Below are 24,582 nucleotides of genomic sequence, written 5' to 3'. Positions count from 1 at the left end.
CTCGGTGGATAAAAATCACTTTATGCAATTTTTATGTCCTTTTTCTTGTCCCAGTCCTTTTTGACCAATAAAACTGTAAATGTTACGACTGATTGAATGTGCTTCAGAACCATACTATAATACAGAAATGATAAAGCAATAGAAAATTGCAAATTCTATTGTTATTGTTCCAGCTATTTCTATACGAATAGATGGGCGAATCTGGTGGCCAGCTTACAGTTGAATAGTAAGATAATATTCATCGCATGAATATTATCATACTATTCAACTGTAAGAGGAATCATAACAGATCTTGGCCTCATAGAAAGATTTGCATTTATATAGCACGGCTCACGATCACTGAACACTCCTGAGCACTTTGCCGCCAATAAAGTATTTTTGAACCGTAGTCACTTTTAATGTTGGAATCGGCGCTGTCAAATTGTGTAAAGCTGGTCAACCTCAACGCCTAAGCTACTCATGGATTGTGAAACGCTCGGAAATGAGTCTCCTTTACTAAACGGGCCATCTATTAGAGTCTCCTTTACTATGATGGCCACCGGATCCGGCCATCTATTCGGATCTCCTTTACTCGGATGGCTATCGGACTCGGTCATCGATTGAGAGTCCTTTACTAAACTAGTCATCGATCAGTGTCTCCTTTACTAGGATGGCCACCAGATTCGCCTATCGATTCGGGTCTCCTTTACTAAGATGGCCGCAACGGGTTTTCATTCGCTATCTGTTGCTTAGCGGCGAAGTGTATTGTGGGAACTACAATGGCGGCTTCCAGAGAATGAAGAGTGTCAGGTACCCTTGTGGATAAATCACTAATTAATGTGCCCTTTATCGTAGCTTGTCAGCTGAACTGTGCTGGGTAGGTGCCGGAGGTTAATAACATTTAGGGAATGCAAGGATAAGAACATAAGAAATCGGAGTTGGATTGGGCCATTCGGCCCGTTGTGCCTGCTCCACCATTGGAACAGACCATGACCGATCATCTACCTCAACACCATTTTTCCTGCACTATCCCCATACCCTTGATGTAAATAGAATCCAAAAACCTATCAATTTAAGTTTTGAACAAATTATTAAACTTCTATGGTAGAGAATTCCAAAGATTCACCATCCTCTTCACCTCAGTCTTAAATGGCTTGCCCTTTATTCTCACACTGTGCTCCCTGGTTCTAGACTCACCAACCATTCTGGCCACATCTAACCTATCATGTCATGTAAGAATATTGTAAGTATCAATGACACTACCTCTCATTCCCCAAAAGGTGAGAATACAACCTTAGTTTCCTCAATCTCTCCTCATAAGACAATTCTACCTTCCCGGGCAATATTTTGGGGAACCTCTGATGCACTTCCTCAATGGCAAATAAGTATTTTTTTTAGGAAAGGAGACCTAGGACATTATGAGCACAGTGGACAATAGGGAACTGGTGGATTTCCAGAAGGCATTTGACAAGGCGCTGCACAAAAGGCTGCTGTATAAGATAAAGGTGCATGGTGTTATGGGTAATGTATTAGCATGGATAGAGGATTGGTTAACGAACAGAAAGCAAAGTGTGGGGGTAAATGGATATGTTTCTGGTTGGCGATCAGTGACAAATGGTGTGCCTCAGGGATCAGTATTGGGACCACAACTGTTTACAATTTACATTGATAATTTGATGTTGGGGATCAAGTGTAGTGTGTCAAAGTTCGCAGGTGACACTAAGATGAGTAGTAGAGCAAGGTGTGCAGAGGACACTGAATGTCTGCAAAAGAATATAGATAGTTTGAGTGAGCAAGGTCTGGCAGATGGAGTACAATGTTGGTAAATGTGAGGTCATCCATTTTGGTAGGAATAACAGCAAAATGGACTATTATTTAAATGGTAAACAATTGCAGCATGCTGTTATGCAGAGGGATCTGGGTGTCCTTGTGCATGAATCGCAAAACGTTGGTTTGCAGATGCAGTAGGTAATTAAGCAGGCAAATGGAATTTTGTCCTTTGCTGCTTGAGGGATGAAGTTTAAAAACAGGGAGGATATGTTATATATGCAAGGATATATAAGGTGCTGGTGAGGCCACATCTGGAGTACTGTGCCTCAAAATAAGGGAGAACAGATTTAGGACTGAGTTGAGGAGCAACTTCAAAAGGTTGTGAATCTGTGGAATTCCCTGCCCAGTGAAGCAGTTGAGGCTACTCGTTGAATGTTTTTAAGGCAAAGATAGATAGATTTTTGAACAGTAAAGTAATTAAGGGTTATGGTGAGTGGGTGGGTAAGTGGAGCTGAGTCCATGAAAAGATCAGCGATGATCTTTTGAATGTCAGAGCAGGCTTGAGGGGCTAGATGGCCTACCCCTGCTCCTAGTTCTTATGTTCTAAAGCCGTCCATAATACTCCAGGTGTGGCCTCACCAAGGTTCTGTACAATTGCAGTGAGACATTTTTTACTCCTGGTGAAAATCGCTCAATATGATCATGGCTCATCTTGGGCTTCAATTCCATTTTCTTGCCTGCTCCCCATATCCCTAACTGATGCCTGAAATGCACGAGTAGATTTGAAATGTGATTGAAATGTGTCAACATTTATGAAATCCTACTGTCTTGCTTCACAAATAAGAATGGCTATATGTGCAAGGTGTCAGATCCTGGCTCGAATAATCAGGACACCTTTATCCTTCATATGAGCAGTAATCTAAATTCCACAACTTCATAGAAACCCTACAGTACAGAAAGAGGCCATTCGGCCCATCGAGTCTGCACCGACCACAACCCCACCCGGGCCCTACCCCCTTATCCCTACATATTTTACCCACTAATCCCTCTAATCTACGCATCCCAGGACACTAAGGGGCAATTTTAGCATGGCCAATCAACCTAACCCGCACATCTTTGGACTGTGGGAGGAAACTGGAGCACCCGGAGGAAACCCACGCAGACACGAGGAGAATGTGCAAACTCCACACAGACAGTGACCCAAGCCGGGAATTGAACCCAGGTCCTTGGAGCTGTGAAGCAGCAGTGCTAATCACTGTGCTACCGTGCCACCCCCTTCCTATATCCCTTTCTTCCTATATCCCTTTATTTCTCTTTCCTTATACATCTAACTTGTTAACTGAATTTCATATAAATGCAAACAAGCAGAAATATGCTAATTCAGTTTAGTTATCAATATTGGGACCTTTGTTGTGTTTATGGCTGAAGAATTAATTAGTTTAATCAATGAAGTATGTCATTGAAATTAGCAAATTGAACGTTTAGTTTTTTAATATTGTAATGGTGATGGTGCAATATTTATTATAAAAATGTATTGTTATAAAGAAAATAACTTGCATTTATATGGTGCCTTTGACTTGCTCAGAAAATTCCAAAACACTTCTCAGCCAATGAATTATACATTTTATAAATACTTTTAAGAACTTTATCAATATTGACAATCTTAAAATGCTTTATAAATAAATAATTTTATTCCCAGTAGGTGATGATGATGAGAAGATTGTTGGTCAGACTGAAGCCTGCGACATGGAAGCGGTGCACCCATGGGATTCATACTCTGAGATGGAGAGATACTCGTGACTCGTGGCTACGCTCAGGTCTAGTGGTTTTGCAACAAATCTGGATACCTGGAGGCATCAACAAATCCAGCCTGCCATTCATCAGGCATTTAGTCACTAAAAAGGTAAGATGGTTTATTATAGTTTGTGGTCCAGTCATAGTTTCTACTCTGACTCACCACCATTTTTGCATTAGATCGCCACCATTAAGTGGCAGTTGTGGGTATCTATGCCAATTAACATTTTCCAATTATAAATTAATGAAACAATAAACATTTTCTGCCTCCCATTTAGAAAATTGCAAACATTCCAATTTATTTTGTGACTGTATTATCTTGGTGAGCTTGAACAATATTGCATTTTCCAGGTAGTTATGTACTGTAGAGTTAGTAATTACCCCTCAGTCATGACAAACTTTAAACTAATATTGGAAAGTCCATGTAATTATGCAAAATGTGGCATTGAAAATGAGTTAGGCTTTTATACTAATGCACATGGAGCCATCAAGTATGATAACTGTTGAACATAGTTGACCTCTTCAAATGCACAAAGAATTTCAGGGTGGGATTTTCCAGCCATGTTCACCCCAAAACTGTAAAATCCCACCCAAGGTCAACGGACCTTTCCATGGTCCATCCCTTGCCTGCTACGATTCCTGTGGCAGGCAGACCGGGAAAATTCGTCCCAGATGTTTTGTGCATTGCATAGGAGCTTATTGAGCACAAAGCATCACTAAGCAATCCAAAAGTAATTATAGTTAGATTAAGGAGAGCAACCACTATGCTGAAAGGTTTTTGGCTTCATATATGGAGAAAACTACTGTCATATGAAGAAGCAATAAAGGAAAAGCAATTTGCTCAGATTCCAAATCCTGAATGAAATGCAAAAAAGGGATTCAATTTTGAGAGATGATGAGGCTTGAATGGTGTACTGGGAAGAATTGTTGGACTGACTCACCATTGTAATAGGAATATAGTTTTATCATGTTGCAAAGGGAAGTTCTATCTTATTTTATTTTCCCTCCATGGCTTTACGTAAAATGGATAAAATGTGTTTTATATTGGGATTTAGGTTGTGTATCGAGTTCTCTTTGACTTTGGGCAATACACAAAACTGACCAGTGAATATCCATCATTTTATGGAATGAGACCAGTTAGTTAGTTGTAGTTGCATCTTCACGCTCTGCTTGCAAATAGGAAAGATTAACAGTCTGGTCAGGATGCACTGCAGGAACTCACCAAGGTTCTTTAGGCAGGAGCGTCCAAAACAGTGACCATTACCATCTAGAAGGACAAGAGCAGCAGATAGCTGGGAATACCACCATCTGGAGGTTCCCCGCCAAGTCACTCACCATCCTGACTTGGAAATATAGTCCTGCTCCTTCACTGTCACTGGGTCAAAATTCTGGAATTTCCCCCCCTAGCAGCACTGTGGCTGTACCTACGCCTCAGGGATTGCAGCTGTTCAAGAAGGCAGCGCATCATTACCTCCTGAAGACAACTAGGGATGGGCAATAAATGCTGGCCTAGCAAGTGACGCCCACATCCCGTAAATGAATAATAAAAACCCTCCTTATACATTAATCCTGCCATCCTACAAATCAGTCTGGTGGACCTTTGCTGCACTCTTTCTATGGCAAGTATATCCTTTTTTAGATAAGGAGACCAAACTGCACACAGTACTCCAGGTGTGGTCTCACCAAGGCCCTATACAGCTGCAGTAAGACATCCTTGCTCCTGTATGCAAGTCCTCTTGCAATGAAGACCAACATAACATTTGCCTTCCTAATTGCTTGATGCTCCTGCGTGCTTGCCTTCAGTGGCTGATGTTCGATGATCCCTTTGTATGTCAACATTTCCCAATCTATCACCATTTAAATGATACTATGCCACTCTGTTTCTCTGTCCGAAGTGGATTACTTCACATTTATCCACGTTATACTGCATCTGCCGTGTATTTGCCCACTCGTTCAACTTGTCTAAATCACTTTGAAGTCTCTTAACATCCTGCTGACCACCCACATTCCCACCAAGTTTCGTGTCATCAGCAAACTTGGAAATATTGCATTTGGTTCCCTCATCAAATCATTGATATATATTGTGAGTAGCTGGGGCCCAAACACTGATCCCTACAGAACCCCACTAATAATTGCTTGCCACTTCAAAAAAGACCCATTTATTCCTACTCTATATTTCCTGTCTGCTAACCAATTCTCAATCCATGCCAATATATTACTTCCAATCCTATGTGCTTTAATTTTGCACACTAACCTCTTATGTGGGACTTTATCAAAAGCTTTCTGAAAATCCAAATACTCCACATCCACTGGTTCACCCACATCTATTTTACTAGTTATGTCCTCAAAAAAACTCCAGCAGATTTGTCAAACATTATTTCTCTTTCATAAATCCGTGTTTACTTTGTCTAATCCCTTTGATATTTTCTAAGTGTCCTGGCATCACATTCTTTATAATAGACTCTAGCATTTTCCCTACTACTGATGTTAGGCTACCAGTCTGTAATTCCCTGTTTTCTCCCTTCATTCTTTTTTAAACAGCAGGGTTACGTTTGCTACCCTCCAATCTGCTGGAACTGCTCCAAAATCTACAGAATTTTTGAAGATGACAACAAACACAACCATTATTTCCATGGCCACCTCCTTTAATACCCTGTGATGTAGATTATCTGGCCCTGGGGATTTATCGGTTTTCAGTCCCATTAGGTTCTCCAACACTGTTTTTCTATGAATACTAATTTCCTTCAATTCCTCCATCTCACAGGCCCCTTGATTCCTTAGCATTTCTGGGAAGTTATTTGTCTCTTCCTCTGTAAAGACAGAAATGAAAATAGTTGTTTAATTGCTCTGCCAATTTCTTGTTTTCTGTTGTAAATTCTCCTGTTTTAGACTGTAAGGGACCTATATTTTTCTTCACTGATCTTTTTCTTTTTATATATTTATAGAGGCTTTTACAATCCGCTTTTTGTTACTTGCATGTTTATTCTCATACTTTATTTTTCTTCCCTCTTAACCAATCTCTTTGTTCTCTTGTACTGAACTCCCAATCCTCAGGCTTGCTACTTTTTCCAGTATCTTTATATGACTTCTCTTTGGAGCTAGTACTATTAATTTATTTTGTAAGTCATGGTTGGGCTGCTGTTCTTGTGTTTTTGTTCCTGAAAGGAATGTATAACTGTTGCTACGCATACATTTGTTCATTAAAATATCAGCCATTGCCTATCCACCGTCATACCTTTTCCCATTCTATCTTTGGCAACTCACGCCTCGTACCTTTATGGTTTCCTTTGTTTAAACTGAGGACCTTTGTTTCAGATCGGATTTCTTCACTTTCCACCTTAATAAAGAATTCTATCATGTTATGGTCACTATTCCCTAAAGGACCCTGCACAACAAGATTATTAATTAACCCCTGCTCATTGCATCATACCAAATCTAGGATAGCATGTTGGTTCCTCAACTTACAGGTTATTTTCCCACCCTAATGCATCGCAGTGTCTTAAGCTCAGCCTCCAGCTCATTGGCCCAGAGCCAAAGTTCCTTGAGCCGCAGGAATTTACTGCAATTTGTGATTTCAGTAGATCACACTGGCACTCACTGGATCCTATATTCCACAGTTGCAACATGTCATCTTCCCTGCCATCCTTATAATGCGTTAATTATTTTATTTTTCTTACATAATTTACAATTGATCAACACTAATAGGATTGACCATGCTAAATTCTCCCTCAGTGTACCCGAACAGGCACTGGAGTGTGGCGACTAGGGGATTTTCACAGTAACTTCATCGCAGTGTTAATGGAAGCCTACTTGTGACTAATAAATAAACTTTAAACTTTAATACTACTAGTAAGCTTTACTGCTGCTAGTAAATATTTCTGCTACTCATAAAACCTTGCTAAAAATTACCAGAGTTTCAGAAGATTCTTATTCATATTGTTTCAATTACAGTTACCTTTTCCCAATCAACATTCCCTAGTTTATCTAACAGAAAAAATTCCCCAACCAATCAATCATTTTCCTTTTTTGCTATTACATCGGACTTCAATTCTCATTTGGACTGCTCCAGACCCACTGACTCATCCCACCCCCAACTCTTCAGATCCTTACTGCTGTATCTAGGTTACCCTCTATTTCTGGGAAGTAACTTATGTCTTCTACAGTGATGATGATTTCAGCAGCTGTGGAGGTGAGCATGCATCAAAGCAGGCAATGTTTCAAGATGGTAATAAACTGGATTCGGAGATTAAAAGTTCTGTTTTATGGCTTTTATTGGGATGCTGCTTAAGATAGACTTTGTTTATCAAGCTGTTTTTACTGTAATGGGAGATAATTGAAAGGGAAAGTGGATCTTTAAATTTACTTAATTAAATTTAGGACTGACATATCATCCTTGGGTACAAATTTGAAGATCTCTCCCAGCCAATCTGTCTTGTTAACCACCCATTTCATATTATTCAAAAAGAAACCTTGTTATTCCCAAATTACTTATTTACTTGCTTCTTTGTTCCATTGTTTTTAAAAATAATTTCTTCTTCTGTTTGATCTTATTATTTATGTCATCCTAAATGATTCCTGGGGGTTGGGGCCCTACACGTAGTGTTACTGCAGATATAATAAGGAATTAACTGGATGTAAGCTCTCTCTTTGCTGTAAACAGCCTCTCAGCATCTACTCTATCAAGCCCACTCAGAATTTTAAATGTTTAATTGAGATTATTTCTCATTCTTCTATTCTTTTTTTTCACTCCTTTGTTTAAGTCCCAATGAGGTAGGCATTTATCTGCAAGATGGCTTCTCTGACAATTTAGCACACTCTTGGTACTGCACTGAAGTACGAACTAGATTATGTTTCCACGTCCTTGATTACAGCTTGACCCAAAAACGTTAGCCATGAATACTACCACTCATATTTAAAGTGTGTTATGACTGGTCCCTGAGCGAGATCCCCAAATTTGTTACCCTCTGCCCCCTTTGTGGGAAGTACCTCAGCCTCAATTTATTAAACTCCGGATGGGATAAGCCAAAATTGTTATGCCCCTCAGTGAGGAGGCTTGAACTGGCTCCCTTTCTTTAATGTGGAGATGTCGGCATTGGACTGGGGGAAGCACAGTAAGAAGTCTCACAATACCAGGTTAAAGTCCAACAGGTTTATTTGGCAGCACTAGCTTTTGGAGTCTCAGGCTCCTTCATCAGGTGAGTGAGGACTTGTGTTCACAAACAGGTCATATACAGACACAAACTCAATTTACAAGATAATGGTTGGAATGCGAGTCTTTACAGGTAATCAAGTCTTAAAGGTACAGACAATGTGAGTGGAGAGAGGGCCAAGCACAAGTTAAAAAGGTGTGTATTGTCTCCAGCCAGGACAGTTAGTGAGATTTTGCAAGCTTGGGCAAGTCATGGGGGTTACAGATAGTGTGACATGAACCCAAGATCCCGGTTGAGGCTGTCCTCATGTGTGCGGAACTTGGCTATCAGTCTCTGCTCTGCTCGCTGACTCGCACGACTTGCCCAAGCTTGCAAAATCTCACTAACTGTCCTGGCTGGAGACAATACACACCTTTTTAACCTGTGCTTGGCCCTCTCTCCACTCACATTGTCTGTACCTTTAAGACTTGATTACCTGTAAAGACTCGCATTCCAACCATTATCTTGTAAATTGAGTTTGTGTCTGTATATGACCTGTTTGTGAACACAAGTCCTCACTCACCTGATGAAGGAGCCTGAGACTCCAAAAGCTAGTGCTGCCAAATAAACCTGTTGGACTTTAACCTGGCGTTGTGAGACTTCTTACGCCCTTTCTTTATCCAACCCTTTTGGTTGTCACAACAAGATTACTTCAAAAAGGATCTCTTCCCTTGCCTTTTCCCAGTCCAAACGTCTTAATATTTTAGAAAGAACCCACTTTTAGCCAGGCTTTCTTTAGTCACAGAAAGAGTGAGTTTATTAACTACTAAACTTGAGGAAAATAATAAACACCACATGCATATACATTCACACAGATTAGAAATGAGAAGTGAGTCAAAAAATAAGTTTAAAAATATATACAAATCTGTCCTTGAATTGTGAGTATTTGGCGAAACTTTGCAGCCATTTGAGATTTGTGATTCCAGTAATGCTGACTTCAGCAGTTGAACAGTTGGTTTCAAGATTCCAGGGTTGTACAGTTTAGGTGAGAGGAGTCATCCTGTTTCCTTTTCAGCCATGGCTTTGCTGACTTAGCTTTCTCTCAGAAAAGAGAGACTTTTATTTTACCTGGCAGAGCAGGGGTGACTGCTGTTATCTTTCTTTGTTTCTGTGTCACAGACTCTGACACATCCAGCACTAGTCCACACTGACTGAGTTTTCAGCTGGCTTTTTATTCCAGTCTCCTGTGTATTCTTAGAAGGCAAAAATCCACAAATCTGTTTGGTACTTAACTTACAGGATATGTTTCCTGCTGAGAGTATAATCAGCTTCCATTATCTCCACAGGAGATTATAGTCAGTTGCTTTGTGCCTTTGATATGCCCCTGTCTGGAAAAAGGATGTGATATTCTATTGTCTCTCAGGACTTTGTATCACCCACATCGCAGCAATTCAGACAGTGACTGAATTTGCATTCTCAAAATTTACATCCTCAACCATCTTTGGCTTGCATGCCCGTTTTTTAAAAACACATACAATAAAAGCAATTTACTGCGGATGCTGGAATCTGAAATAAAAAAATGCGCTGGAAAATCTCTTTTGGTTCTAAAAACGCATATCTTATTTAAAATATCTTATTTTGCTATGCCCTTACCTAATGTGTGCTTTGCTCTATCATCATGACAAATGGCTCATGGAGGCAATAGTTTTGAATATAGAAATCAGAAGCAACCTCCAGTGGTTGTTTCATTTGGGTGGTAGCTTGTTAAAATATCTTTTGAGTTTTTAACTTTATGCCCTCTTTTGACGTTAACCAATGCTGGATACAATTCCATGGTTGTCTCTAGAGTTATAAGGACATAATCTAGGCTGACCATCCAGTGCAATACTGAAGTTCTCCAAGTGCTGAGTGTTTTACAAGTTTATTCTTTTGTAAATTCCTGTTTCTTTCTTTCAAGAAAGATAAATATAAGATAGCTCCAGTGAAACAAAAGCAAGTAAAAAAAGAAGTGGAGATAAAGCAAAGAATGACTGTCTCTGAACTTGCAGAAGCAATGGATAAAGATACAGGTAAAGATACAGCATAAAATTAATGTTATTATGCTAGCCGAAGCAAGAGGTTATTATCATTGTTGCAGAATGCATAAGAGCAACAATCAAGTCTAGTTGGGCGTTTGCTCTTGCTCAATGTCCCATGCTATTTGTGAGCCATTTCTGCCATCTCACACATCCTACAAGTCTCTGGTCTATTGAGATTTCTGAATAACTATGCCAGTCCAGTCTTGTGATGTTGCTGACAGACCATCAAATTTAAATCACCTTGTCTGAAGCAGTACTTTTAGGCTGTTTGCATTCAACTTTGGAATTTTGTATTATTGTGGGTACCCCAGGAGAGCTGGAGACTTACAGATTGAGGTTTTCCATTTCTACATGCCAGACTGATTTTCTGCTATTTACTTTAATGAGTAGAAAGCAAGAAATGGAAACATTGTCCACAAACATAACAAATGCCAAATGGTCTCACCGGTATGAAAGCAGGTCATGGATCATGTAGTTCCTCGAATTCAGATTTAGAGCATCACTGATTGAATTATTCTTGGACAGATTGATGCATGAGTGACAAAATGCAATATTTTATCCCTGATGTATTATTTTTGTTGTGTCATTAAGACCATTATATACAGGAGCAGAATTAGACCATTCGAGGCTGCTCTGCCATTCAATCGTGGCTGATATGATCCCCACACATTACTGCACTTCAAGTTAAAATAAAGTTCACATAAAGAAATAACCTGGTCTGGTTGCTGAAAAAGGAACACAGCATGTTGTACAAGTCAGGAAGGCACTGGCTGTTAATATTTTACTTGTAACTTTATTTTCCTTTTGACTCTGTTTTAAAAGTAACTCTGTAAGATGACTGCTCGAAAGGTAAGGCCATATCTCTCTCTAACTTGACACTGGAAAGGAACCTGATAAGATATAAATATTTTGATGTCCTTTGTTCCTGGTTAAATGTTAATTAATGGCTCCATATTTAACAGAGATACAGAAGGCTGCACATGAATCATAGAATGCCCACAGTGCAGAAGAGGCCATTCGGCCCAGCGTGTCTGCACTGACTCTTTGACAGAGCACCTTACCCAGGCCCTCTGCCCTGCCTTATCCCTGCAACCCCACACATTTCCCATGGCTGATCCACCTAAACCACACATCATGGGACACAAAGGGACAATTTAGCATGGCCAATCAGCCTAACCTGCACATCTTTGAACTGTGGGAGGAAACCGGAGCATCCGAAGAAAACCCACACTGACACAGGGAGAACGTGCAAACTCCACATAGACAGTCACCCAAAGCCAGTAATGTTGATTGACAAATAGTTATTCACCAGGCAATATAGTTATATTAAGATAAAGTTATTATCAAAGGACTCTACCTCAATTGCGGTTTTATTTTGTGTTGCTGTCATTTCCTACATTTGAGAAGGAATTGTATTGTTCTGTATATTACAGTAAATTGTTGTATTGTCATTGCTATTGCTTATGTGATTATTATTAATTGCCTTCTATAGTTTATTGCTTAAGACATGGTCCGATAGGATTTTTATTCACCATGGGAATCTCCCAAGGACCCACCTTTGACCCCTTCCTCTCATTTACATGGCTCCTACTCCTTGGCGCTATTATTCTCATGGATTTGGTTTCTCTGTGTATACTGATGATATCCAGTTAAAACTTTATGCCACACTTTTCAACCCCTCCACTTCCCTGTGCTGTCAGACTGTTTGCTCATTAACTAATCTTGTTTGAGCTGCAATTTCCTCTAGCTATACATTGGAGGGATCAAAACCAGCCCCGACTTTTAACCTGGGGCTCATGGGAAAGGCCCAGTCAGTCTGAGGCACAAGCAAGTTTAATTCTCAGCCCCATTTAAATCTTGCTATGCCAGTTCTCACCCGAAGTTGATGGGGTTGAAATGGAAAGTGGATGACAAGTGTGGATTTGGACTCGAGGAAACAGTTCCTGGTGCAGTTGTAGACACAGCAAGAGGAGCCTGGGGCCCAGAAGAGCTCTCTGTGTTCTGATTGATGGGCAACCATTTAAGGAGAATTAAATAACTTCCCTGGGCCTCTTCTGATCCTTGATCCCATCTGTTGCCAGCTTTCCATGATGGATTGGACAATGCAGCTGTGATCCCAAGTTAAAATCTCACTGGTCTATGAATTGTTGCTATTGGGCCTTGAATTCCCCCATCAATGAGGACATCAATACTCCCGGTCTGTGGGACAGGTGGCCTATATTCTCCTCAAAAACAAGAGTTAAACTGACAAAAAGCTTGGATACTGGGAATGCAGCAGATAGCCATTATAACATAACATAACACTTCTGTCAGGTGAGCAGAGTTAAAATTAGGCTGCATCATAAAATATGTGACCTCGCCATCAACTCCACCCACTCCTTGGCCACTGCCTTAAACTGAACCAAATTGTTTGTAATTTCAGCATCCTATTTGACCTTCTAATTCAGCTTCTAATCCCTACATCTTCTCCCTCACAAAAAAGTCTACTTCTATCTTTTCAACATCAATGGCGTCTGCTCTTACCTCAGTTTATCTGCTGCTGTTTTAGACCCTTATGGACAACTATTTTCATGCTCACCTGGGTGACGACCTATTATCCCCTCTCCATAAACATTTATCACCATCCCTACCCTTACTGACTTCCATTGTCTCCCAGTGTGCCACTCCTAATTTAAAATTATCATTCATGTGTTCAAATCTCTTCATTGCTTGCCATTCCTCATCTCTATAGCTTCCCCTATTTAGTGATTGTGCCGTTAGCTGCCTGTGTTGATAGCCCGTCCAAACCTTCTCCAATTTGCTCTATCAAAACAAGTATCTAAAAAGAGAAAAGTAAGTTATTTCTGAATTTATTTCTACATATTCAAATAGTTTTTTTTTCTGAATGTAGATCATGTGTATGAAGCTCTACTCCATACAAATATTGACATAGACTCCCTAGAACAGGATTTTGTCTTGGATGAAAAATGGATAAAGGAGGTCATAAAGAAGTCTGGAATGAAGTTCAAGTGGGCAAAGCTTTCAGAAGAAAAAGTGAAAGAAAATAAAGATGCTGTGAGGCGGTAGGTTCTGTGTTTAATTTGCATATTATCAGCCAATAATGGTAATGCTCTGTTAATGTTTTGATAAAATATCAATATTTTTAATTTAAAAAATTCAAGTCAAATTGAAATATTTCAACTGCCTAATCTGTGCTAGTAGTATCAAGCCACTGTAGAAACGTTGCATAAAAATAAAACCTGATGGACCACCAGGCATCAACTTATACACTGGATATGACAAAGGTACACCTTACCCTGTTGAACATGCAAAGCCCTCCTCACTAACATCTGAGGATTTGGGTGAGAAATGGCAGATAGATTAGTCAAGCATTACCCTGATATAGTCATTCTCACTGAATCATGCCTTGCAGCCAATGTCCGAGATTCCCCCATAGCTATCCCTGGAGATGTCCTGTCACAGCCGCAGGACAATGACACCAGAGGTGTCAGAAAAGTGGTTAGGAGGCATTGGTACTTCCAAGTCTACAGCATTGGCTCCAGACCCCATAATCCACCTAACCACCACGTCTTTTGGATTGTGGGAGGAAACCGGAGCACCCGGAAGAAACCCATGCAGACGCAGGGAGAACGTGCAGACTCCGCACAGACAGTGACCCAAAACGGGAATTGAACCCAGGTCCCTGGCGCTGTGAGGCAGCAGTGCTTGCCACTGTGCCGCCCAAAGTGATACCTAGAACAAAGGAAGATGTTTGTGATTGTTGGAGATCAATCACTTCAGTTCCAGGACATCACTGCAGGAGTTTGTCAGGCTAACGTCCTAGGCCTAACCATCCTCAGCTGCTTCATCAATGACCTTCCCTCCATCATGAGGTTAAAAGTGGCTTTAATCATTGATGATTGCACAATATCCAGCACCATTCACGATACCTCTAGTATTAAAATAGTCTGAACCAATGAAGCAAGACCTGGACAACATTCAGACTTGGGCTGATAAGTGGCAAGTAACATTTGTGCCACACAAGTGCCAAGCAATGACTGTTTCAAACAAGATAGAATCTCCCCCTGACATTCAATGACATTGCCATCACTGAATCCTCCACTATCAACATTCTTTGAATTACTATTAACCAGAAACTGAACAGGACAAACCATATACAATGGCTACAAGAGCAGGTCAGAGGCTGGGAATTCTGTGGTAGGTAACTCACCTCCTCACTCTCCAAGGCACAAGTCAGGAGTGTGATAGAATAGTGTGATGGAGCACCCTCCATTTGCCTGAATGAGTGCAGCTCCATCAATGCCCTAGGGCTTCAAACCATGCAGGACAAAGCAGCCTGCTGATTGGCATGCCATCCACCACATCTAACATCCACTCCCTGCACCACTGATGCACAGTGCCAGCAGTATGTACCATCTACAAGATACACTGCAGTAACTCGCCAAGACTCCTTCAACTGCACCTTCCAAACCAGCAACCTCTATCATCTAGAAGGACAAGGGCAGAAGATGCATGGGAACACCACCACCTGGAAATTCCCCTCCAGGCCACACACCATCCTGACTTGGAACTATATCGCTGTTCCTTCACAGTCACTGGGTCAAAATCCTGGATCTCCCTCCCAAACAGCATTACGGGTGTATGTACACCACATGGGCTGCAGCTGTTCAAGAAGGCGGCTCACTGCTACCTTCTCAAAGGACTTGGGGATGGACACAATAAAAATGCTGGCCTAGCCAGTGATGCCCACATCCCATGAAAGAATTTTTAAAAAGCCATCCCTTGGTAACATTATCCAAAAACACAGTATTAGTTTTCACATGTACACTGATGGCACCTAGCTCTCCAGCACTACCACCTCTCTCAACAACGTCAATGTTACTAAATTATCAAACTGCTCCCCCAGTACTGGATAACTAGAAAGGTCCTCCATTTACATATTGGAAATATTGATACCATTGTCTTTGGTCCCTGCTAAATATTTCATTACCAAGCTACTTACTCTATCCCTTTCCTTGATAACTGCCTGAGGTTGGCCTAGACTATTCACAGTCATTAGTACCATATTTGACCCCGAGATGAGCTTCTGATCACATATTTGTACCAACACTAAGATTGCCTATTTCCATGTAACATCACTGGACTCTAGCCCTGCTTCCACTGATCTGCTGCTAAAACCTTTATATTTGTTACGACTAGACTTGACTATTCCAATGAACTCCTGGCTAGTCTGCCACGTTCTACCATCCGTAAACTTAAGATCATTTAAATCTCTGCTGCCCATGTTTTACCGACCCATTGTACTTGCTAGCTTACATTGACTTCTAGTAAAGCAACACCTGGGTTTTAAAATTCTCATCCTTGTTTTCAAATTCCTTCATGGATTAGCCTCACCCATCCCAATTTCTGGAATTTCCTTTATCCCCACAAATCTTGAATATTGCTCTCATCTAATTCTGGCCTCTTGAGCATTCTTGTTTTACTTGTTCTACCATTAGTGGCTGTGCCTTTAATTGTGAGGGCCCTAAGCTCTGGAATTCCCTCCCTAATCCTCTAAACCCTTCTACCTCTCTTTGCTCCTCTAAAATGTTCCTTAAAACCTACCTCTTTGAGCATTGTTTTAGCCGTCTGCTCTAAACCCCTTATACAACTTGATGTCAAATTTTGTTTAATCAAACTCCTGTAAAACACCTTGGGCATTTTATTACGTTGAAGATGCTATACAAATACAAGTTGTTGTTGTCAACTGACCCCTGGTCAGATATTCTGTCTGGTAGTCTTTGTCCATGATGGCTAAACGTATGGAAAATACGATTTTACATTCTGTTATCTTTCAAGACTTCTTACTTGATTTCTAAGTGCTGAGAAATTAGTTAACTTACCATGAGATTTCACTACTGTCTGCGAGCTAATCACTAAGTACTTTCTGCTTTAGGCCACATTCAGATCCAACTGTGCTAGTTCCCAGGTCACCTGTGGTTACCATAATGGGTCACGTTGACCATGGAAAAACAACATTACTTGACAGTCTTAGGAAAACTCAGGTTGCAGCTATGGAGGCAGGAGGTATCACTCAACATATTGGAGCATTCCTTGGTATGTCTTGCAATCCTCTGTATGCCTGACTCAATTGTACCTGATCAATAATTTTTTATTCTGTTGTGGGTTTTAAAAGTATGGTACTTAGGTTTTTAGGAAATTTATTTGCAAAAATATAATCAACTCCCAGTATTGTTTGTTTGATACTTCTTGGAATGTACATGTTATGTCAGCTTTTTAGTTTTAGTAGCATTTTCTACAGTAGCACCGTTAAAATATCTCTTCTGCTATTATCTGTCAGTCATCTCTATGTGCTGTTTCCCTGCTCTGATTGTGAGGAAGAGCTGGAGGCCAACCCCAGGTTACACAATGAATGGGATATTCTGCCTCGTGCCAATCGTTTTAACTCACTTGGGAATTTTTCCTGCCCCTTAAGATGGGGGACAAGAAAATTGAGCAAAAATGTATTTGTCAGTTTACCAAGGCTTTTCCCAGGCGAGTGCTAGATCTACTGCCAGCAACATGCGCATCTGCAGCAGGGCAACCAAATAAGGTAGTTAACAAATCATTTTTTTCTATTTTTCTTCACTCTGCACCCAGCATCTCAGAGGAGGTGATTGTGCAATGGGAGGTCTTAGCTGCATGAGACGTCAAACACTTTTAATGTTTATCGGCAAAAAATGGCAAGGCTGATTCATTCCCATGTTAGAGGCTTGCCATAACGTGGGAATTTCCTGGAGAATGTCTTCCTCCTTTAGTGCTGAGACTATCGCAGTGCCAGCAACTCCCCAATGATGTATGCACCTCCATTGTTTCCCTGCAGCTTCTGTTGCTTTCCTCTCAGTTGCTTGTGGCACTGTGAAGGCTGCTGGCTGCCCCAGTAGTGTATCCTTGTATCCCCTCCTGCCTCCAGAACCTGTCCACCATCTTTAATTAGATGGTATTCTTAGAGGCAGGTTCTTAATTGGCTGGCTCAGGTGCTGGGGCGGCATGGTAGTTAGCACTGCTGCCTCACAGCACCAGCAACCCAGGTTCAATTCCGGCCTTGGGTCACTGTCTGTCAGGAGTTTGCACATTCTCTCTGTGTCTGCGTCGGTTTCCTCTGGGTGTCCCGGTTTCCTCCGAAGATATGTGGGTTAGTTTGATTGGCCATGCTAAATTGCCCCTTAGTGTCAGGGGATTAGCAGGGTAAATCTGTGGGGTTATGGGATAGAGCATGAGTGGGATTGTTGTTGTGCAGGCTCACTGGGCCTAATGGCCTCCTTCTGCACTGTACTGATTCAATGATTCTATAATATTGTGCCTGAAGTCCCACTGCTGCTATGAACAGGGTTAGAATTTGCAAATTGTCCCAATGCCCAAAGATTTTCAAAGTTGGGAAGATTCAGTCTGATGTCATTGGAGCAGGAATTGTGAAATCACACACTTGTTCTCATTCTAATGCTTAAATTAGAAAGATATTTGCAGAACATATTTTTCCTTGGAGCTTTTTCACATAGTCTTAGCTTAAGTTAAGGACTAAATTAACCAACATCAGTTTGGCTACATTCTAATTTCAAATAAGTGTCTGCTTTGCTAAGAGTCCATCAGCTGGTATGTCAGACATTGGACCATTGTGAATTTCAGACCTTATTAATAGAAAGAATGGAAAACTCAGAATTTCTCTCAATCATTTCTCCTCATGATTTACAGACAATGAGTTATTTTAGTAGTTGTACAATAAAGCGACCACAATAATCCAAATGCTTAATATGAATGCAAATAATATTCATAAAAAAAAGTTCAGTCAGGCCCTTGATCCTGTAGTTCTCAATGGACCATGTACATTTTTCCTTAAAGTAGTTTCTCCCAATTTATTTGATCCCTAATGGAACAAACAAAGAACAATACAGCACAGGAGCAGGCCCTTCGGCCCTCCAAGCCCGCGCCGCTCCCCGGTCCAGGATTGAATCCTGAATCCAGGATCCCCGCCCAATTTTCCAGCCTATCTACATACCAATATCCTATCCACCGAGCTGTCCCTCACAGCTACGATGCTTTGTTCATCACAACCTAAGTTCATCACAAGCTGAGTATTGATGCATAAAGCGTACTGGGAAGTAAATTCTGTAAACAAAATTGACTTTTAGTAAGTTGCATCTGAGTCCATTTCCACTTTACTCCCATTTTTCTTCTTTCTTTACCCCTCTGTGATGATACTGTGCTATTTTATGTATAAGGTGGGGTTACTTTGAGACTGTGCTTTGTTTCAAGAGTCGATTTGTCTGGTAAACATGCAGCAGTTGCTAAGAATGCAGGCTAAAAGCTGAGTTTAGTTAGGAATGTGTCACTTTCTAGAGTTAGTGGACCTTTTGTTTATTTAAGTTCTCCTGGGATTTTAGACTTGGTATGCAGAGCCTTGAGAGTTTTTGATTAGATTGATTGGCAGAGGCAGAGTCATTAATTGATTAATGGGAGGAGCTAAGCTTGCAGGAAAGCCCAGTTTCACTTTCATTTTAAAATACAAGCAGTTGCTGCAAGGGCTGCCAGAAGAAAGCTGCCTCTCTTTTTCTCCCTCTCCAAACACTTGGAAGCTCCAAGCTGGGTAACCTAAGTCAAAGAAAGTATACCCGTGTAACTAATTTTAAAGAGAGATTTAAGTCTATAAGTGAAATATTGCTTGATTGAAACTCATAGCAATAGGTTAGCAGTTAAGAATAGTGTCTTGTTAAGAAATGTTCAATTGTTACAAGTTAAACTAGTTCATTTGTTATAATTAAACCGTGTTGTTAAATAAAGTTTGTTTTGATAAAAGCTTTCCAGTGTGTCAGTAGAATTGCGCTTGGAGTGAAACATCTTATCCTCACACTAATGTCAAAAATAGAAAATTGTTGGGGTCTAGCCTGGCTTCAGAATATACCTTGGGTTTTTGATCTGGCACCCCAACAATTCCGAGAACCTGGTGGGGTTCCACAGGGGTCAGTACTAGGTCTCTTGTTTTTGTGTTGGGTATCAGTAATTTACACTTGATTCTTGGCACGTGATTAAGAAATTTCACAGATAAAAAAATTGGCTGTGTGATTAATGGTGAGGAAGGTAGCTGTAGGCTGCAGGAAGGAGGGACATGACTGAGGTGTTTAAGATTATGAGGTGCATGGACAGGGTGAGTAGGGAGCAACTGTTCCCCTTGGGTGAGGGGGTCAATCACAAGTGGGCATAGTTTTAGGGTAAAGGGTGGAGATTCAGAGGGGACTTGAGAAAAAACGTTATCACCCAGAGGGTGATGGGAATCTGGAATGCACTGTCTGGGATGGTAATGGAGGCCAGAAACCTTACTATCTTTAAAAAATGTTTGGATGAGCACTTGAAATATAACATTCAAGGACATGAGACAAGTGCAGGAAAATGGGATTAATGCACATTTAGTGGTAGTTATTGTCGATGCAGACTCAATGGGCTGAAGGGCCTTTTCTGCCCTGTATGACTCTGACTCTGAGTTAACCAATGGATTGGTCAGGTGGGCAGAAAAGCAGCAAATGGAATTCAAATAAGTAGCAGTATGAGGTAATGTACTTGGGGAGGGCGAACAAAGCAAATGGTAAGATACTGAGAAATGTAGAGTAACAGAGGGACCTTAGAGGGCATTTCCACAATTGTTGGAAGTTAGCAGGACAGGTAAATAGGAATAATATCATTTCATTGTATTTCTGAATGTACTTCAGCAGATTTTCACCAAAATTTCTGAATGACTGGGTGCACTCAAAAATGAAACTGAAGCATGTCAAAAAATTTGGCAGTTAACATAGCACAAACACATTGAAAGATGGATGATTTCTATAATTTATTTAAAGGAGGATTGATTGACCCTTTAAATATCTGCAGTATCCACTTCTTTCCAACAATAATTTACTGGCGCCTTTCTGATAACAAGCAGTCGTCTTAGATTTGCTGCTGTTTGCATTTATGAATTAGTTAAAGGGTGTTTTTGTACTTTTTCATGTGTGGTGACTAAAATGTTTTACTTGTTTGCACAGTGCACTTGCCATCTGGTGAAAAGATAACCTTCCTGGATACCCCAGGCCATGCTGCCTTTTCAGCAATGAGGGCCCGTGGTGCTAATGTGACTGACATTGTGATATTAGTGGTTGCCGCAGATGATGGGGTAATGAAGCAAACCATAGAATCAATTCAACATGCCAAAAATTCTAATGGTAAGTTTACATCTCCTAAAGTTATATCGATGCCAAAATTATCTGTATGTAATTCATGTTTCACTGAATTTGGGTGTTTTTTTTTTATTTGTCCTCAGGAAGTGGCTAATATCTGATGCTTCTAATTGCCTTGAGAAGAGGGTGTGTTTTCTTAAAATAAAAACATAAGTTGTTGGAAAAACTCAACAGATCAGGCAGCATCTGTGGAGAGAGAGAAAAGAGTTCATGTTTCGAGTCTATATGATTCTTCTTCAGAGCAGACTCTCTCCACAAATGCTGTCAGACCTGCTGAGTTTTTCTAGCAATTTCTGTTTATCTTTCAGATTTCCAGGGATCCACAGTATTTTGATTTTGCCTTGGTTTCCTTTAGAGTTGTTTTTATAATTAAGAGGCTTGTTTATTCCATGTGTGTGTGCTTGTGGATGTGCGTGCACACACATGCAGCATCTATCCATAACATACCTGTTTCCCCTAACTTGCGATGGCCAATATGTGGTGAGTTATGATCAATGTCGTGTCCTGACATCTGAACTACAGTGTGACACTGCCCAAATATTTGCAAGACTGTTGCAGTCATTAGAGAAAAGATATTTTAATTTCTTATAGTTTACATTCATTGGTTCATTCCTTCAGAGACCTTTGTTGTATTTGCATTGCTGCTGTTAGATATTATCAGCAATTGTCAATACTTGCATGTCTCATGATTTACAAAATTTTATAAACAGCTTACATTTTGTTTGAGAAATTTAATGACGGTTTTATATACATTGGTTTTACAATAAGAAAGGAAAGAACTTGCCCTTATAGACCTTTCATGACCTCAAGACTTTCCAGCTGGTCAAGTGCTTTTGATATAATTTAGCGAGAATGGGTAGCCAATTTGTGCCCAACAGAATCCCACAAAGCAAGGCAAGAAATCAGTAGATAACCTGTTTTAGTGAGGGATAAATCTTAGACAGTTTCTCAGGATTGAGTATTGCTTCCAGTCTGGTTTGATAGGTTTTAAGATTGCTGTAAAGTCTGATATATGATCTGCAGACTCTGCCACATGTGGGCCAGGTGGTGCTTGAAGGGTTGAGTAGATTGGTTGTTTGGATGTTTCTGTGCTTTGTCTGACACCTCGACTTTATCTCTGCACATTCCCGGCAAAGTCTTTCAATATGTTTGGTGCTTTCCTGCACGAACATTCTCTATTTTTGTTGGTGACAAGCTAGGGTCTCCTGTGAGTTAGTGGGGACATTTGATCTCTTCAAATTTCTGTCATCCTTCCAGGAGTCCCCTGCTGCAACTGAGTTCCGTGCAGAGCAGTTGCTTTTGGAGTCTGGTGTCAGGCATATGAATGACATGATCTGTCCAGCAGAGCTGGTTTTGAATGACTAACTCCTCGATACTGGGCAAGTAAGCTTGGGACAGGACGCTGCTGTTAAACCACCTTTCCAGCCAGTGCATTTGGAGGATCTTGCGAAAGTACCGCTGATGGTACTTCTCCAATATTTTAAGGTGCCTGCTGCAGGTTGTCCAAGTCTCCACAGTATATAGAATGCCAGCATCACTGCTACCCGGTAAACTGTGATCTGAGTCTTGGGTTTGTGATCCTGGTTCTCAAGTATCCTTTTCCTCAGGCTGCTGAAGGCTGATCTGGCACATTGACAACAAATTCAGCATCACCCCCAATGTCTATCTTTGAGAGGAGGCTCCCAAGGTATGGCAAATGGAGTACATTTTCCAGTATCTTGCCATTGATCTTAATTGACAGGGGGAAAGTTTTGCGGTCCATCTTGGGTCAGTTTCCTGCTCTTCCACCACTACTGCAATGATTGAGAGATATCATTCTTCTACTGAACCTGTATTTGGCTACGGGTTCGACTGGTTTTTCAGCTTCAGCTTTTTCTTGGCTATAGGTCACATACGTATGACCATGCATAAGCCCTGCTAATGTCTCACTGGAGCTTGGCCTCCAAATATCTCAAAAACCTCTTGCCATTGGACCATGTCCTTACTGTGCTGAGACCAGGTGGTAGTCTGCCTTCTCAACATTGCCCCTCGCCTGAGGTGTGGTATTCCTCAGTTTAAGCACCACCAGTCAGCTCTCCCCCCTCAAAGGGGAGAGCAACCTATGGTCATCTGGGCCAATGGCAACTTTATCGTTACCTAATTGTCAGTCAACAACCAAACTATGCCCCAGGTGCCTCCAACTACTCAGTGTGATGTGTGTAGGATACTTCTATCAGCTACTCCCTTCCTTGGCAAAATCTCCTGAACAGTCCCTATCCACTGGCCGAATTTCTCCGTACCCTCTCAGCTCAACAACTACAAAGAGAGGTTCCCTGAAGCCTTCACATCATTGCCTTTTGTCTGTGACAGCAGGCAAAATGCAGAAGTGGATCCAATGTAGTGTTTTAGAAACTCTTTAGTTGAAATAATACAATGAAACTCACTGATCCTGAAAGCTTTTTGTGCCACATATTGTTTTCCACGTAACTGAATGGAACAATTTCAGTTATAATGAAATTAGCAAATCTGTTCATTAGTGTCTCATGATTAATCCACCTACAGAGATCATTTGATTCTTTCTATGTAGCATTGCGTGGTCTATTTCAAATCAAGCTAATGTGGATCTAGTATGTTCATTAATTTGCTCTGCACCAATTTGAAGTGCAACTCTTTCAATCATCAAATTCCTGATCTAGCAAAAGTCAGTTAATCAAACTTACTGTAAAAAGGTTCAATTTTTGGTCAGTGAAAATGAGTAAGGGACTGTGGAAATTGATTTTTCAAAAATATTTTATTAGTGGGTTTTCAAATAAAGTTAAAGTAGTTTATTTATTAGTCACAAGTAAGGCTTACATTAACACTGCAATGAAGTTACTGTGAAATTCCCCAATATTCTTGAATATTGCATCATATTATTTATTTGTTGCCAACTAATTTTAATTGTTCTCATTGTAGTTCCGATAATTTTGGCAATAAATAAGTGTGACAAGCCAGAAGCGAATTATGAGAAAGTAAAGAAGGAATTGTTAGCCTATGATGTGATTTGCGAGGAGTATGGTGGTGATGTTCAGTCCATAAATGTTTCAGCCCTTAAGGTAATTATTTTCAATGGCATCATTCATTCACTCCAACTGAATGTTGTAACTAAATCGCATCTTCACACTTGTTCAAAAATGTTTCCAGGCAGCATAGAAACCATAGAAATCATAGAAACCCTACAGTGCAGAAGGAGGTCATTTGGCCCATCGAGTCTGCACCGACCACAATCCCACCCAGGCCCTATCCCCACATATTTACCCACTAATCCCTCTAACCTACGCATCCCAGGAGTCTAAGGGGCAATTTTTAACCTGGCCAATCAACCTAACCCGCACATGATTGAGATTAAGAACTCTCCATCTGCAGAATATGTGTGCCTCGGTTCTATTTGTTGCAAGCATGCTGTGTCATCTTATTATTGTCTTTTAATTAGGCAAAGCTAATGAAACAGTTTAGTGTAAGAGGATAAATCCCATTTATCCTGTGAGGTGTGGTTTTCACGTTCTCCCTGCGTCTGCGTGGGTTTCCTCCGGGTGCTCCGGTTTCCTCCCACCGTCCAAAGATGTGTGG

The 24,582-nt window shown here is 40.7% G+C and overlaps 1 protein-coding gene across 6 annotated transcripts in view; it reads left to right on the top strand.

The window, feature by feature from the left end:
- The first annotated feature begins 736 nt into the window (after positions 1–736).
- Positions 737–24,582, top strand: part of mtif2 (mitochondrial translational initiation factor 2) — a 37,108-nt gene continuing 13,262 nt past the window's right edge. Inside the window, exons 1-7 of one of the 6 annotated variants that reach the window (XM_078229869.1) lie at positions 737–789; positions 3,449–3,652; positions 10,630–10,741; positions 13,641–13,812; positions 16,686–16,846; positions 20,803–20,979; positions 23,929–24,068. In XM_078229869.1, coding sequence (XP_078085995.1) covers positions 3,455–3,652; positions 10,630–10,741; positions 13,641–13,812; positions 16,686–16,846; positions 20,803–20,979; positions 23,929–24,068 — 960 coding nt within the window. In that variant the 5' untranslated portion in view covers positions 737–789; positions 3,449–3,454. Of the gene's footprint in view, positions 857–3,448; positions 3,653–10,629; positions 10,742–13,640; positions 13,813–16,685; positions 16,847–20,802; positions 20,980–23,928; positions 24,069–24,582 lie in introns of all 6 variants that reach the window. The other 5 variants (XM_078229873.1, XM_078229874.1, XM_078229871.1 and 2 more) reach the window with 5 other exon arrangements.

Source organism: Mustelus asterias, chromosome 15 (genome assembly GCF_964213995.1).
Source record: "Mustelus asterias chromosome 15, sMusAst1.hap1.1, whole genome shotgun sequence".
NCBI lineage: Eukaryota > Metazoa > Chordata > Chondrichthyes > Carcharhiniformes > Triakidae > Mustelus > Mustelus asterias.
This window is presented reverse-complemented; position numbering and strand designations above follow the sequence as displayed.